The sequence below is a fragment of the Microcaecilia unicolor genome, chromosome 7, assembly GCF_901765095.1.
Source record: "Microcaecilia unicolor chromosome 7, aMicUni1.1, whole genome shotgun sequence".
NCBI lineage: Eukaryota > Metazoa > Chordata > Amphibia > Gymnophiona > Siphonopidae > Microcaecilia > Microcaecilia unicolor.
Genome location: NC_044037.1, coordinates 246253115 through 246269053, shown reverse-complemented (window position 1 = coordinate 246269053; position 15939 = coordinate 246253115). Strand labels below are relative to the sequence as shown.

The window sequence follows — 15939 nt, the reverse complement described above, 5'->3', positions numbered from 1 at the left end:
ATGAGCACCTGGGCAGATGCATTTCGTCTGAAACTAAATGCAGAAAAAACTCAGTGCCTGATACTTACTTCCCAATACAACACGAAGGAATTTACCGCTATAAATACACCAAAACTAAACCTTCCAATCTCAGAAACGTTAAAAATCCTTGGAGTTACTATCGACCGCCACCTAACACTCGAAACCCATGCAAACAACACAACCAAAAAAATGTTCTACTGCATGTGGAAACTGAAAAGAATAAGACCATTCTTCCCAATATCCGTCTTTTCCAGCCTAGTGCAATCCCTGGTACTCAGCCATCTGGATTACTGCAACTCACTGTACGCAGGCTGCAAACAGCAAATCCTGAGGAAACTTCAAACAGCCCAGAATACGGCAGCCAGACTCATCTTCGGAAAACCGAAATATGAATGTGCAAAACCCTTACGAGAGAAGCTCCACTGGCTCCCACTCAAGGAACGCATTGCTTTTAAGGTATGCACATTAGTCCACAAAATCATTCACGGCGAAGCCCCAGCCTACATGTCTGAGTTAATCGACTTACCACCCAGAAATTCTAAAAGATCATCCCGAACTTTCCTCAACCTCCACTTCCCTAACTGCAAGGGCCTGAAATACAAGGCGCTGCACGCGTCAACCTTTTCTTATATGAGCACGCAATTCTGGAACACACTACCGCGCAACCTGAAAATGATCTACGAACAAACCAACTTCCGTAAATTACTGAAAACACATCTTTTTGATAAAATTTACGGAAATCCACACCCACTGTTCAGTAATATATCAACACATCCACTTATGAATTCTCAATCCTGAAATCTCACCACACTCATACCTTTACTCATAGAAAAATCTATACCATATGTTTTTTGTCATTATGTATTGCCCTTTAGTTTCCCTTTGTTTCCTTCCAATGTTTCAATGTTCTTTTCCATTGATATATTCCTTAACGATACTTTGATTTTGTCTCATATAACTCTTCAAATGTAATCCATAACCGAATTGTAACAAACTGTATCTCCATTATTCATAATGTATTGTAAGCCACACTGAGCCCGCAAAAAGGTGGGAAAATGTGGGATACAAATGCAATAAATAAATAAATAAATAAAATCAGCGGAAATATCATTAATTGGATAGAAGGCTTCATAACCTCAAGATCTTACCAAGTTCATTCAACCTCAACTATCTCATTTCCATGGTCACCAAACTGCGGTGTACCTCAAGGATCACCTCTATCCCCGATCCTATTCAATCTTTTGATGATCCCCCTAGCCAAAGCTCTATTCAGGCATGGGCTCAACCCTTTCATATACACTGATGACGTCACCATATTCATTCCCTTCAAATCTAATCTAACTGAAATCTCCGACAAAATATCCTTGGGCATGAACATCTTAACCTCTTGGGCCAACGCCTTTATGATGAAAATGAACAAAGAGAAAACGCAATGCCTAATCCTCTCATCCCAACACTCCACGCTCCTCCCTACTAATTTTAACATCTCCAGCACCGCAATCCCCATATCTGATAACTTAAAAATCCTTGGAGTGACATTAGACAACCATCTCTCGCTCGAAAATCACGCAAAATCCACTACAAAGAAAATGTTCAACATGATGTGGATACTGAAACGCGTAAAACCATATCTCCCCCTGAAAACATTCCGGAACTTGGTGCAATCCACAGTACTTACCCACGCTGACTTCTGTAACAGTATCTTCTTAGGCTGTAAGACCCATATTCTGAAAAAACTTCAGACTGCCCAAAATACAGCAGCAAGACTCAATTTTGGCAAATCACAATTTGAAAGTGCAACACCTCTTCGTGAAAAACTTCACTGGCTCCCTATCAGAAAACGAATCAACTTCAAGGTCCATACAGTAATCCACATGATTATCCACGGTGAATCTCCGGGCTATATGCTCAATCTGATTGACCTTCCCACCAGAAACATGTCTGTAACTTCACGAACTTACCTCAACCTACATTACCCCAATTGCAAAAGACTCAAATACAAAACCTATTATGGATCCAACTTCTCCTCCTTAGGCAGCCAACTCTGGAATGCCTTCCCCAGACCTATCCGATTAATCAGTGACTATCTACCATTCTGGAAATCACTAAAAACCCATCTGTTCAATCCATCTCACCCAAATGTCCAAGACTAATCCTATGAACCCATCTACCCATCACATATCCAGGAGACAACGACAATGACCTAGACCACTTCTCCCACCTAATTTCCCTATGCTTATCCCATGTCCCATCCCCCTTCCGCCTCCTCTACCCCTCCTCCAATGCTCACCTACCCTTGCTCATACCTCTCCTACTCCCTTCTCTCTTGCCCACCTCTACCTATTTATTTCTTTTATTATTCTGAAATACTTAACTTATTTTTTCTTCATCAATACTCTGTAATCCCTGTTACTATGTAAGCCGCATTGAACCTGCTCTGAATGGGAAAGCGCGGGGTACAAATGTAATAATAAATAAATAAGGGGGCATTTTCCTAAATGACCTACAGGATAGGAAGCTAGAAGGCTCGCTGAAACAAGCTTAGTGTCTTCTTTGGGCCTTCAAGCGACAGTGTGCATCTCATTCATGGCTAGAGCATGCCTGAAGTAGCATTCGCAGAGAGGACGAAGAGGCTCAGTGTCCTTCTTTGAAGCTTCTCGATGTGCATAGATTCCTCTTTTGATTTGGAGTGCTGCATGCCAGACAGCTAAGCTTTGAATATATATATTTTCAGATAATTGTGTTTGGATTGATTCATAGATTCTAAACTGCTCTTACCCGTGTTTCCTTTTCTTAGTATCTCCTTGATAATCTGCTGACTTTACTTCCATCTATCCTATAAAGGGAAACAAAAGAAAAAAAACTCCCTTTCTTTTCACTTGCAGAGGTTCTGGCCTCTAAAAGTTACTATATTTCTGTCTTCCTCCAGACTTTATAGCCCCTCCATATCCACCCCTGTCCTACCCACCCCTAGGCTAACTCTCCCTATAAAGGAAAATCAAGAGACAAGTATCTTCAATAAACCCTACATCTGTCAATGCTGCTCATTCATATCCGTTAACACAGTGCACCTTTTCACACTTGTTAATCACTGACTCTACGAGCTGAAGTTACTGCCACCAAGAAAATGACCTTCCAGGTCAAGTACTTCAGATGGCATGAATTCAGTGGCTCAAAAGGAGGTTTCATCAGCTGGGTGAGGACGACATTGAGATCCCATGACACAGTAGGAGGTTTGATGGGGGGCTTTGACAAAAGCAAACCTCTCATAAAGCGAACAACTAAAGGCTGTCCCGAGATCGGCTTACCTTCCACACGGTAATGGTATGCACTGATTGCACTAAGGTGAACCCTTACAGAGTTGGTCTTGAGACCAGACTCAGACAAGTGCAGAAGGTAGTCAAGCAGGGTCTGTGTAGGACCAGAGTGAGGATCTAAGGCCTTGCTGTCACACCAGACGGCAAACCTCCTCCATAAAAAGAAGTAACTCCTCTTAGTGGAATCTTTCCTGGAAGCAAGCAAGACACGGGAGACACCCTCCGACAGGCCCAAAGAGGCAAAGTCTACGCTCTTAACATCCAGGCCACGAGAGCCAGAGACCGGAGGTTGGGATGCAGAAGTGCCCCTTCGTTCTGGGTGATGAGGGTCGGAAAACACTCCAATCTCCATGGTTCTTCGGAGGACAACTCCAGAAGAAGAGGGAACCAGATCTGACGCGGCCAAAAAGGAGCAATCAGAATCATGGTGCCTCGGTCCTGCTTGAGTTTCAGCAAAGTCTTCCCCACCAGAGGTATGGGAGGATAAGCATACAGCAGGCCTTCCCCCCAATCCAGGAGGAAGGCATCTGATGCCAGGCGGCCTTGGGCCTGAAGTCTGGAACAGAACTGAGGGACCTTGTGGTTGGCTTGAGATGCGAAGAGATCTACCAAGGGGGTGCCCCACACTTGGAAGATCCGGCGCACTACTCTGGAGTTGAGCGACCACTCGTAAGGTTGCATAATCCTGCTCAACCTGTCGGCCAGACTGTTGTTTAGGCCTGCCAGATATGTGGCTTGGAGAAACATGCCGTGACGAAGAGCCCACAGCCACATGCTGACAGCTTCCTGACACAGGGGGCGAGATCCGGTGCCCCCCTGCTTGTTGATGTAATACATGGCAACCTGGTTGTCTGTCTGAATTTGGATAATTTGGTGGGACAGCCGATCTCTGAAAGCCTTCAGAGCGTTCCAGACCGCTCGTAACTTCAGGAGATTGATCTGTAGACCTTGTTCCTGGAGGGACCAGCTTCCCTGGATGTGAAGTCCATCGACATGAGCTCCCCACCCCAGGAGAGACGCATCCGTAGTCAGCACTTTTTGCGGCTGAGGAATTTGGAAAGGGCGTCCCAGAGTCAAATTGGACCAAATCGTCCACCAGTGCAGGGATTCGAGAAAACTCGTGGACAGGTGGATCACGTCCTCTAGATCCCCAGCAGCCTGAAACCACTGGGAAGCTAGGGTCCACTGAGCAGATTGCATGTGAAGACAAGCCATGGGAGTCACATGAACTGTGGAGGCCATGTGGCCGAGCAATCTCAACATCTGCCGAGCTGTGATCTGCTGGGACACTCGCACCCGGGAGATGAAGGACAACAGATTGTTGGCCCTTGTCTCCGGAAGATAGGCACGACCCGTCCGAGAATCCAGCAGAGCTCCTATGAATTTGAATCTCTGTACTGGGAGAAGATGGGACTTTGGATAATTTATCACAAACCCCAGTAGCTCCAGGAGCCGAATAGTCATCTGCATGGACTGTAGAGCTCCTGCCTCAGATGTGTTCTTCACCAGCCAATTGTGAAGATAAGGGAACACGTGCACTCCAAGTCTGTGAAGCGCTGCTGCTACCACAGCCAGGCACTTCGTGAACACTCTGGGCGCAGAGGCGAGCCCAAAGGGTAGCACACAGTACTGGAAGTGACGTGTTCCCAGACGGAATCGGAGATACTGTCTGTGAGCTGGCAGTATCGGAATATGCATGTAAGCATCCTTTAAGTCCAGAGAGCATAGCCAATCTTGTTCCTGAATCATGGGAAGAAGGGTGCCCAGGGAAAGCATCCTGAACTTTTCCTTGACCAGATATTTGTTCAGGGCCCTTAGGTCTAGGATGGGACACATCCCCCCTGTTTTCTTTTCCACAAGGAAGTACCTGGAATAAAATTCCAACCCTTCTTGCCCCGGTGGCACGGACTCGACCGCATTGACGCTGGGAAGGGCGGAGAGTTCCTCTGCAAGTACCTGCTTGTGCTGGAAGCTGAACGACTGAGCTCCCGGTGGGCAATTTGGAGGCATGGAGGCCAAATTGAGGGCGTATCCTTGCCAGACTATTTGGAGAACCCACTGGTCGGAGATTATAAGAGGCCACCTTTGGCGAAAAACATTCAACCTCCCCCCGACCGGTAGATCGTCCGGCACGGACACTTTGATATCGGCTATGCTCTGCTGGAGCCAGTCAAAAGCTCGCCCCCTGCTTTTGCTGGGGAGCTGAGGGGCCTTGCTGAGGCGCACACTGCTGACGAGAGCGAGCGCGCTGGGGCTTAGCCTGAGCCGCAGGCTGTCGAGAGGGAGGATTGTACCTATGCTTACCAGAAGAGTAGGGAACAGTCCTCCTTCCCCCATAAAAACGTCTACCTGATGAGGTAGATGCTGAAGGCTGCCGGCGGGAGAATTTGTCGTAAGCGTTATCCCGCTGGTGGAGCTGTTCTACCACCTGTTCGACTTTTTCCCCAAAAATGTTATCCGCACGGCAAGGGGAGTCCGCAATCCGCTGCTGGATCCTATTCTCCAGGTCGGAGGCACGCAGCCATGAGAGTCTGCGCATCACCACACCTTGAGCAGCGGCCCTGGACGCAACATCAAAGGTATCAAATACCCCTCTGGCCAGGAATTTTCTACATGCCTTCAGCTGCCTGACCACCTCCTGAAACGGCTTGGCTTCCTCGGAAGGGAGCTGGTCCACCAAGTCCGCCAGCTTACGCACATTGTTCCGCATATGGATTCTTGTGTAGAGCTGGTGAGATTGAATCTTGGCCACGAGCATGGAAGAATGGTAGGCCTTCCTCCCAAAGGAGTCTAAGGTTCTGGGGTCTTTGCCCGGGGGCGCCGAAGCATGCTCCCTAGAACTCTTAGCCTTCTTCAGGGCCAGATCCACCACACCAGAGTCGTGAGGCAACTGAGTGCGCATCAACTCTGGGTCCCCATGGATCTGATATTGGGATTCTATTTTTTTGGGAATGTGGGGATTAGTTAGTGGCTTGGTCCAGTTCGCCAGCAATGTCTTTTTCAGGACATGATGCATGGGTACTGTGGATGCTTCCTTAGGTGGAGAAGGATAGTCCAAGAGCTCAAACATCTCAGCCCTTGGCTCATCCTCCACAACCACCGGGAAGGGGATGGCCGTAGACATCTCCCGGACAAAGGCCGAGAAAGACAGACTCTCGGGAGGAGAAAGCTGCCTTTCAGGGGAGGGAGTGGGATCGGAAGGAAGGCCATCAGACTCCTCATCAGAGAAATATCTGATGTCCTCCTCTGCCTCCCACGAGGCCTCATCGTCGGACCTGTGTCTGAAGCCGTGTCCGTCTCGACTCTGTGGAACCACGGCCACGGTGGGAGCGTCGAGAGGTGGACTCCCTGGCCGGCAGCGGCGAAGCTCCCTCCCCCGACGTTGTCGGGGAGTCCACCTGGGAGGCAGCCGAAACGGGTACTGCAAGCGGCACCGGTACCGGGGACCTCACCCCGGGCAAAGGGCCAGCTGTCGCCTCACTCGACAGCACCGGTGGCGCAAGCACCCCCGGTACCGGAGGAGAAGGGCGCAACAGATCTTCCAGAATGCCAGGAAGAACGGCCCGGAGACTCTCGTGCAGAGCGGCTGTGGAGAAAGACTGAGAAGCCGGTGCAGGCGTCGAGGTTAGAATCTGTTCCGGGCATGGAGGCGGTACCGGGCTGTCTGGGGTAGAGCGCACCGACACCTCCTGGATGGAGGGTGAGCGGTCCTCCCGGTGCCGATGCCTGCTGGGTGCCGACTCCCTCGGCGACCCAGAGCTCCCGGTACCGAGTCGGGAAGGTGACCGGTGACGATGCTTCTTCGACTTCTTCGAGCGAAGCATGTCACCGGAGCTCCCCGATACCGATGAGGAGGATGTTGAATCCAGACGTCGCTTCCTCGGGGCCGGTGCCGAAGATGGTCGATCCCGGGGGGGGGGGGGGGGCTGTACCGCAGGAGCCCACAGGGCAGGAGGAGACCTACCCGAAGGCTCACCGCCACCAGCAGGGGAATGGACAGCCCTCACCTGCACTCCAGACGAAGCACCACCGTCCGACGACATCAGCACCAGAGGGGGTCCCGGTACCACCGACGCCGACGCACTCTTCCGAAGTCCCGGTACCGACGATGCAGGAGGAAGACGCCTCGATGCAATCGATGTCGATGCGATCTCCGAAGACTTCGGTGCTGCCGATGCACCCGACGAATCTCGAGATGCTGCTGCCGTCGAAGCGCCAGAGAACAGAATGTTCCACTGGGCTAATCTCGCTACCCGAGTCATCTTTTGCAAAAGAGCACAAAGACTACAGGCCTGCGGGCGGTGCCCAGCCCCCAGACACTGAAGACACGAGGCGTGCCTATCAATGAGCGAGATTACCCGGGCGCACTGGGTGCACTTCTTGAAGCCGCTGGAAGGCTTCGATGTCATGGGCGGAAAAATCGCGCCGGCGAAATCAAAATTTGCGATGATGACAAGAGGCACCGAGAAAAAAGTGAGAAAAACCCGTGCGGGCGACCAACAAGGCCGCTGCCGAAAGCGAAAGGAAACTTACCCTGGGAAAAAACTAGAAATACGGGAAAAAAGGTTCTCTCTTTTTTTTTTTTTTTGAAAGAAACACGAAAGACGCGTGAGGTCTTCTGAGGGGCACGAAACGGCGGCAAAACACGACCGTCCTGAGCGCAGACAAAAGAAGACTGACGATCACGAGCCGGTTCGGGCAGGAAGACGGCCGCGCATGCGCGGTGCGCATGGGCACGCGAGGGCTAGCAAACGTCTTTGCTAGTGAAGATTCCGATTGGAGGGGGTGCCGTGGACGTCACCCATCAGTGAGAACAAGCAGCCTGCTTGTCCTCGGAGAATATATATTCCACATAAAACAGATAGCAGCGTGGAATCATTAAGGATAGAAATTCCATTTTATCACCCCTACCACTGCAATTTCCCCACCCCTAGCTGTCTGTTCGTCTGTCCAATTTAGATTGTAAGCTCTGTTGAGCAGGGACTGTCTTTTTCATGTTGATTTGTACAGCGCTGCGTAAGTCTAGTAGCGCTATAGAAATGTTTAATAGTAGTAGTAGTAGTATTCTTGTAGGGCTGTACTACCGTTTGCCGGGACAGAACAAACAGACGGATGAAGAAATGTTTACAGAAATTAGGAAAGCTGGCAAATTGTGCAATGCTGTAATAATTGGTGATTTCAATTACCTCAATATTGTCTGGATAAATGTTACATCAGGGAGTGTCAGGGAGATAAAATTTCTAGATGTAATAAATGACTGCTTCTTGGAGCAACTGGTCCAAGAACCGACAAGAGGGGGAGCCATTTTGGATCTCGTGCTTGGTGATGTGCAGGGCATAGTGTGAGAAGTGGCGGTGTTAGGTCCCCTTAGAAACAGTGATCATTACATGATCAAGTTTGAAATACTATCTGGGATGAACCCGCAAAGGAAATCTACCGTAGCTGCATTTAATTTTCGAAAGGGCGACTATAATAAAATGAGGAAAATAGTTAAAAAAGAAAGTATAAGGATCGGCTGCTAAGGTTAGGACACTAAATCAGGCATGGACGTTATTCAAAAATATCATCTTGGAAGCCCAGTCCAGATGCATTCCACATATTTGCAAAAGTGGAAAGAAGAGAAAATGACAGCCAGCGTGGTTAAAAGGTGAAGTAAAAAAGGCTATTACAGTCAAAAGATTGTCCTTCAAAGAATGGGAAAAGGATCCAAATGAAGAAAATAAAAAGCAACATAGGCATTGGCAAGTCAGATACAAAGCATTAATAAAGAAGTCTAAAAAAGAATATGAAGAGAAAATTGCCGCAGAGGCTAAAACTCACAGTAAGAACTTTTCCAGGTACATCAGAAGCAGAAAGCCTGCAAGGGAATCAGTGGAACCGTTAGATCACGAAGGAGCAAAAGGGGCACTCAGGGAAGACAAGGTCATAGCGGAGAAACTGAATTAATTCTTTGCTTCTGTCTTTACAGAAGAAGATGTAAGAGATCTGCCTGTACCGGAAATGGTTTTCAAGGGTGATGATGTGGAGGAACTGAAAGAAATCTTGGTGAATCTGGAAGATGTACTGAGCCAAAATAACAAATTAAAGAGTAGTAAATCACCTGGACTGGATGGCATACATCCAAGAGTACTCAAAGAACTCAAGCATGAAATTTCTGATCTGCTGTTAGTAATATGTAATCTGTCGTTAAAATCGTCCGTAATACCTGAAGATTGGAGGGTGACCAATGTGATGTCGATTTTTTAAAAGGGTTCCAGGAGTGATCCAGGAAATTACAGACCAGTGTGCCTGACATCAGTGCTGGGCAAAATAGTGGAAACTATTATAAAGAATAAAATTACGGAACACATAGACAAACATGGTTTAGTGGGACAGAGTCAGCATACCAATTTGCTTCATTTCTTTGAAGGCGTGAATAAACGTGGATAAAGATGAGCCGGTTGATATAGTGTATCTAGATTTTCAGAATTCTTTTGATAAAGTTCCTCATGAGAGACTCCTGAGAAAATGGGATAAGAGGCAAGGTTCTGATATGGATTAGAAATTGGTTATTGGACAGAAAACAGAGGGTAGGGTTAATTGGCCATTTTTCTCAATGGAGGAGAGTGAATAGTGGAGTGCTGCAGAGATCTGTACTGGGACAGGTGCTATTTAAATTATTTATAAATGATCTGAAAACAGATCAACAAGTGAGGTGATTAAAATTTTCAGATGATACAAAACTATTCAAGGTTGTTAAAACACCTGCAGACTGTGAAATATTGCAGGAAGTCCTTAGGAAATTGGAAGGCTGGGCATCCAAATGGCAGATGAAATTTAATGTGGACAAATGCAAGGTGATGCACATTGGAAAGAATAATCTGAATCATAGTTACCTGATGCTAGGGTTCACCTTGGGGGGTCAGCACTCAAGAAAAAGATCTAGGTGTCATTGTAGATAATATGCATATTCTTGGTCTTATTTTGCATCCCTTTCCTAATATTTCCTAGCACCCTGCTTGCTTTTTTTGGTTGCCGCTGCACACTAGACTAAGAGGGTGGTAGATACTCGAAAGCCCTCCCATAGGAAGTGATGGAGATGAAAACAGTAACAGAATTTGAAATTGCGTGGAATAAACACAAAGGAATTCTATTTAGAATGAATGGATCCAAAGAAGCTTAGCGGTAATTAGGTGACAACACCAGTAAGTGGGAAGCAAAGCCAGTTCTGGGAAGACTTCTACAGTCTGTTCCCTGATCCTGGCTGAACAGATTTGGATGGACTGGAGTGGGGCTTTTCAGGAACTTTGATGACAACTTCAGAAGTTTTAGAACAAGGACAGTGCTGGACAGACTTCTACAGACTTTGCCCTGAAAATGGTAAGGACAAATCAAGATAAGGTGTCAGGTGTACATATGAAGTATCACATCATACCTTATGCTATGAGTGTAACTTGTTGGGCAGACTGGATGGATTATCTGCCATCATCTACTATGTTACTACATTACTATATTAGATATCTGGAAGTCACGAATGAGTTTCGGAAATCATACAGACTGTTCATGTTGGTAGGCAGAGGCTTGGTCTCATGGTTTCTAAGCTCAGAAGTGCTAGATGGCTGGAGGAGGCTATCACGTCAATTTATTTGCTTGCAGGGAAGTAGGCTCCTCGGGCTTTGTTGACTCATTCTATGAGGCGTACAGCAACAGCTTGGAAGGAGACTACCTTACTGTCTCCGGCAGATATTTGCAAGGCAGCGATGTAGTTGTCGCTGCACACATTTGCCAAGCACTACAAGTAGACATTGTAGCATGCTCGGAAGCCAGTTTTGGGGCTTTAGTCCTCAGGACAGCGGCACCAGGATCCCACCTTCTCTAGGGATTGCTTTTAAACATTCCACAGGTTCTGGAGTAGTGGGAATCTATGTAATGGAAGGTAATTAGTATCTCATATCTCAAACTAATTATTACCTGAATTGGTTATTACTGTATTTACCATTAACTTCTCTTTGCTTCATATACAATTTCTCCTTCTTAAAAGATTTTCTAAATGTTAAACATCCATAGTTATCCCAGTACGTTTATGATACTGTATTGTAAAATTGGATTCTTACAACAAATTACTTTCTTATGCATTATTGTTTATTATTATGTATCCTATACTGTTTATTGTAAGCCATATTGAACTCAAACTTGTGTTTGGGATAATGTGGGATATAAATGTCACAAATAAATAAAATTACCTGATACCTGAGGAGCTGGACTGGATGCAAAGAGAGATATGTCTCAGCTCAGTTTTCAGTTCTCTATTTCCACCTGCTGGTTGATGGACAAAACTATCCCACGGGTTCTGGAATACTGGGAAGGACTAATGGAAAGAAAATTATCAGGTAAGACCTAATTTCTCCTTAAAACCCTGACTAACTGAGAAAGTGGACATATGTAAGAACAACATCATTCATTATATATCTTAACAAGTAAATTTACACCAAGGGATTTAACTAGCAATATAAGCACCCACAGGCCAATATTCAGCAGTGTTTATGTGATCAGCAGCACCTGTTAAATGGATAAGTGCCACTGATCAGAATATTCAGCGGCATTATATGGGTCTTCTACAGACTTTCCTTATAGACTGCCTCAGCACTATCGAAATAGTGCTGGGGCGATACAGGGGTGAAAAGAGGGCAAAGCTGGAGGTTTTCTGATTAGCAGCAATATTCAGTCTACTAACCAGAGAAAAATCCAAATAACATTAAGACAGCAAAAAGTCTGCCAGATAGTGGGCCTCTTGCTCCGGATATTTAGTGCTCACAACTATTTAGATGCTGGCACTGAATATCTGGATTATTTTTAGCCATGCCAGCCAGCATTTGAAAGCAATGTTGCCCACTGAGGCTCAAAATTGGGCCTCTTGTTTTCAGCCCTCACAGACTACTACTACTACTACTTAACATTTCTAAAGCGCTACTAGGGTTACGCAGCGCTGTACAATTTAACATGGAAAGACAGTCCCTGCTCGAAGAGCTTACAATCTAAAAGACAAATGTACAGTTAATCTGAAAGGTCAGGCAGATTGGGGCAACCTATATGTTCGAAAGGTTAGGTTCCGAAAGCAGCATTGAAGAGGTGAGCTTTAAGCAAGGATTTGAAGATGGGTAGAGAGGGGGCTTTGCGTAGGGATTCAGGAAGACTGTTCCAGACCCAACCAGTTTTCAAACACAAGGTTCCCACATGTATTTATTATATGACTGAAAGAAGGAACTTACACAAACAGCTGGTGGTAGTCATTATTTTTGGCTGCTGCTGGTATTGTGCCCGGATATTCAATGCCAGGCCATGTCCAGGTGCCAGCATTCAATATCTGGGTTTATTTGGCCAGCTATCTCTTATCTGGTTAAGTTCGATATTCAGCACTTAACTGCCTAAGCAAAACTACATAAAGATATGACTATGATTTATGCAGTCCAATTTGTCTGCTTAACTTAGGCGGTTAAGTGCTAAATATCAGCATTTAGCTGCAGAAGTGCCAACTCCGCCCCCAGACAGCCCACAAAATAGCCGGTTTTCAGTTTAGTGGTTAGTTCTGCTGAATATCAGTGGATCACCCTGCACAAGCGATTTAAGTGGCCTGGAGCCTCTCCTGGCCAGTTAAATCATTTTGAATATCAACCTCATAGTGGTTAAGTCCATATATACCTGTGGTGTGTCAGAAATCCATTAGGCACAATATTCAGACCATGGGAGTTAGCCCGGCTAATTCCCATGATCGGCGCTGAGCCCAGATATTCAATGTCGGGCCACTTCCGGTGACCGTCATTGAATATCCATTTAATTTTGAGCAGTTCAAACTTAACCTGCCAATCCAATCTTCAGCGCTGGCCATTTAAGTTTGACCCGGCCAAAGATTAGCCTGGTATTCATGCAGCCAAATATGGCCGCCAAACTTATGCTGAAAATAGACAGATAGCCAGTTTTCTCATGATATAACTGGCTAGCTGCTAACCATGAATTTTCAGCAGGTCATGGCCGACCATGTCCTGCTGAAAATTCATGGAGAACTGATTATGGGGCATTTAACCAGCCAGGTGCCGATCCTGGCTGGGTAAATGCTTTTGATTATTGGAATGATTATCTCTATTGAGACCTGGTGTCATGCTTTTTGATGACTTCCAGTTCAGCAGTTTTGTGCTGGAGTGACCCTTTGAAATTCCTTTGTAAGAGTATGGCAATCTTAGGACCTCATGCCTCAATAAATTGATTAGTAAGGTGCCAGCTGCCTTTGTCAATTTTGTTATACCAGACTAACACAGGCACTACATACCTGTTAAAAAATGAAATTCACATGCATAGCTTTTTAAAATGAAGATTACATTTCTAAAGCATCCTTTCCATCCCCAGAACGATTGTTTCCCATGAGACCAAAACTATTTACCTATTTAAGGCAGGTATAGGTGAATTAGCTCTATTTTTGCCAGAGTAAACATTGTCTAAGCCCTTGAAGATATACGCCTAGATATTTAGAAGACTGTGATAGCTGGCTGCAGGACCTCACGTAAATGTAGTACACACACACACAGGTGTAGATAAGAAGTCGAAATACTTTTATTTATGTACAGCCAAGAAGTATAGTCAGCCTGTTTCCTCAGAGAATTGGTACTTCCAACACAATCTCAGTTCCAGTAGCATGCCTCTGGCTACACTCTTCAGTATGCATTAACTTCCTTTATCATAATCACAGTTCCAATAGCCAAAGGATAATTAGTCTACTTTGGCAGTCTTCAGTTATGTCGCTTGTGATCACACAACCCTGGAATCGCTGGAGGCATAGACCTATGACTCCTTATCACACAGAAATGCAAGGGTCTAAGCTAGGGCCTCTTCCCTGGAACTCTCCTCAGCTACTACAGCCAAGCCAGAACTCCTTGGAAGGATCTTTGCTCAGGGTTCCTCCGACATCTTCCCTTGGGGCTTCTCTGATCCACTCTACTCCAGGGCATTTAACCACCTCCCAGCCTGAGCCCCGCCTCTCTGACTCAGCCACCTGCTGTAAGGTGGCTAAACTGCAACCTCAGTGAGGGAGTGTTCTCATTGACACCTGCTGTTATACACTCACTCCCTCATAGAACCAAAATGAGAAATTGTGCCAGAGCAATAAACTTCTGAAATAGGACAGCCGGCAGTGTTGAAGTCTAGTACCAGCATATCTATATATATAAAAGGCAACCCCAACGTTCTGAAGCCTCCACGGAAGTTGAGGCGCCCGAGATATCTGGTGTGCCCTGGAGTGTCTGCACCGCCCTCGCGTCAAAACGTCATGACGCGTCAAAACGTCATGACGTCGAGGGCAGAGCTATTGACACTCGAGGGCCGAAACGGCCCACAGCGAACAAGGCAAGTAGCTTCGAGGGGCGGAGGGAGGGGGCCCCTTGCTAGCGCCCGTTTCATTCCGCTCAGAAACGGGCATTTTTTCCTAGTTGGTAAAGAATGGTTTCGCAGACAGCAATGGTGAATTGCTAGTGGATTATTAACATGTGAATGAGAGAATTAGTGTAGGTTGTCCAGGACATAACTGGCTTTGAAAACTGTTCTCATAGCATTCAGTAATGCCCCCCCTGTTTTTCTGTAAACAAGCTATTGGAGTGTTTCATTCTGAATTGGTTTTATTTTTAATTTTTTCCTTCAGACAGATCATTTTGTTGTGGAACACCTTTCTCAGCCAATGTGTTTGGAAGTGGACCCAGTACATAAAACTGTTAGGGTAAATTCTTGTGACCTCACGAATCGCTACCAAAAGTGGCAGTTTGGAAATTATTACATTGAATGAAGAGGAGGCTTTCACTGAAGAACAGAATGCTCTAAAACCATAAACAGAAGAACTCTACCTCCAAGATAACAATTCAACAAAACACTTCTGGGATTTATTGGTAGAGCAAAGTTGCCTTTTAAGGATGCAATAATTTCATTTTGTCATCTCATACTATACAATGAATTCTATCTTAAAAAAAAAAACTAAGGAGTATTCCATTTAGAAGAACATCTTGTCAAAATCATTACATGTTTCTTCCTATGGAAGTAATTCCTGTAGCATTCTGTGCAAAGCACCAGTTTTGTTTTGCCTAAAATGTTTTGATGTAAAATGTATCTATTGCATTGATACCATAAATTCATGACATTAACCAGTGTACAGTAGGGCACATCTGGTTGTTGCTCATGTTGGCTGAGTTTATGAAAGCAACATGAGAAGGACTTTTGTGACAGGTGAAAATAGGGCATTTCCAGAATACATCTCTGTTATAACCCCCTGAGTTATCAGTTTCATGTTAATACTTTTTGCATAAGAGTAGAGAATCCACAAACGTGGAGAACTGAACGAAATCCCACGGATAGTCACAATACAACAAAGCAGTGGGTAAAAAACCAGGAGTTCCAGAGTGAAGATGACCCAAACTTTATTAATCAGTATATTGACTCGACACAACGTTGTGTTTTGGCCAAAGGGCCTACATCAGGAGTCTACAAATATTGTTTTTTAGTGTTATATTCTTTTATATTTTGTTTATATATTGTTTTTATTTGTAGACTCCTGATGTAGGCCCTTTGACCGAAACACAACGTTGTG

General features: G+C 45.6%; 1 protein-coding gene across 1 annotated transcript in view; it reads left to right on the top strand.

Annotated features, from left to right (window-relative positions):
* Positions 1–15729, top strand: part of GALNT5 (polypeptide N-acetylgalactosaminyltransferase 5) — a 120810-nt gene extending 105081 nt beyond the window's left edge. Inside the window, exon 10 of the mRNA XM_030210090.1 lies at positions 15004–15729. Within this exon, the coding sequence (XP_030065950.1) occupies positions 15004–15144 (141 nt within the window). The 3' untranslated portion in view covers positions 15145–15729. The remainder of the gene's footprint in view (positions 1–15003) is intronic.
* Positions 15730–15939: the final 210 nt, after the last annotated feature.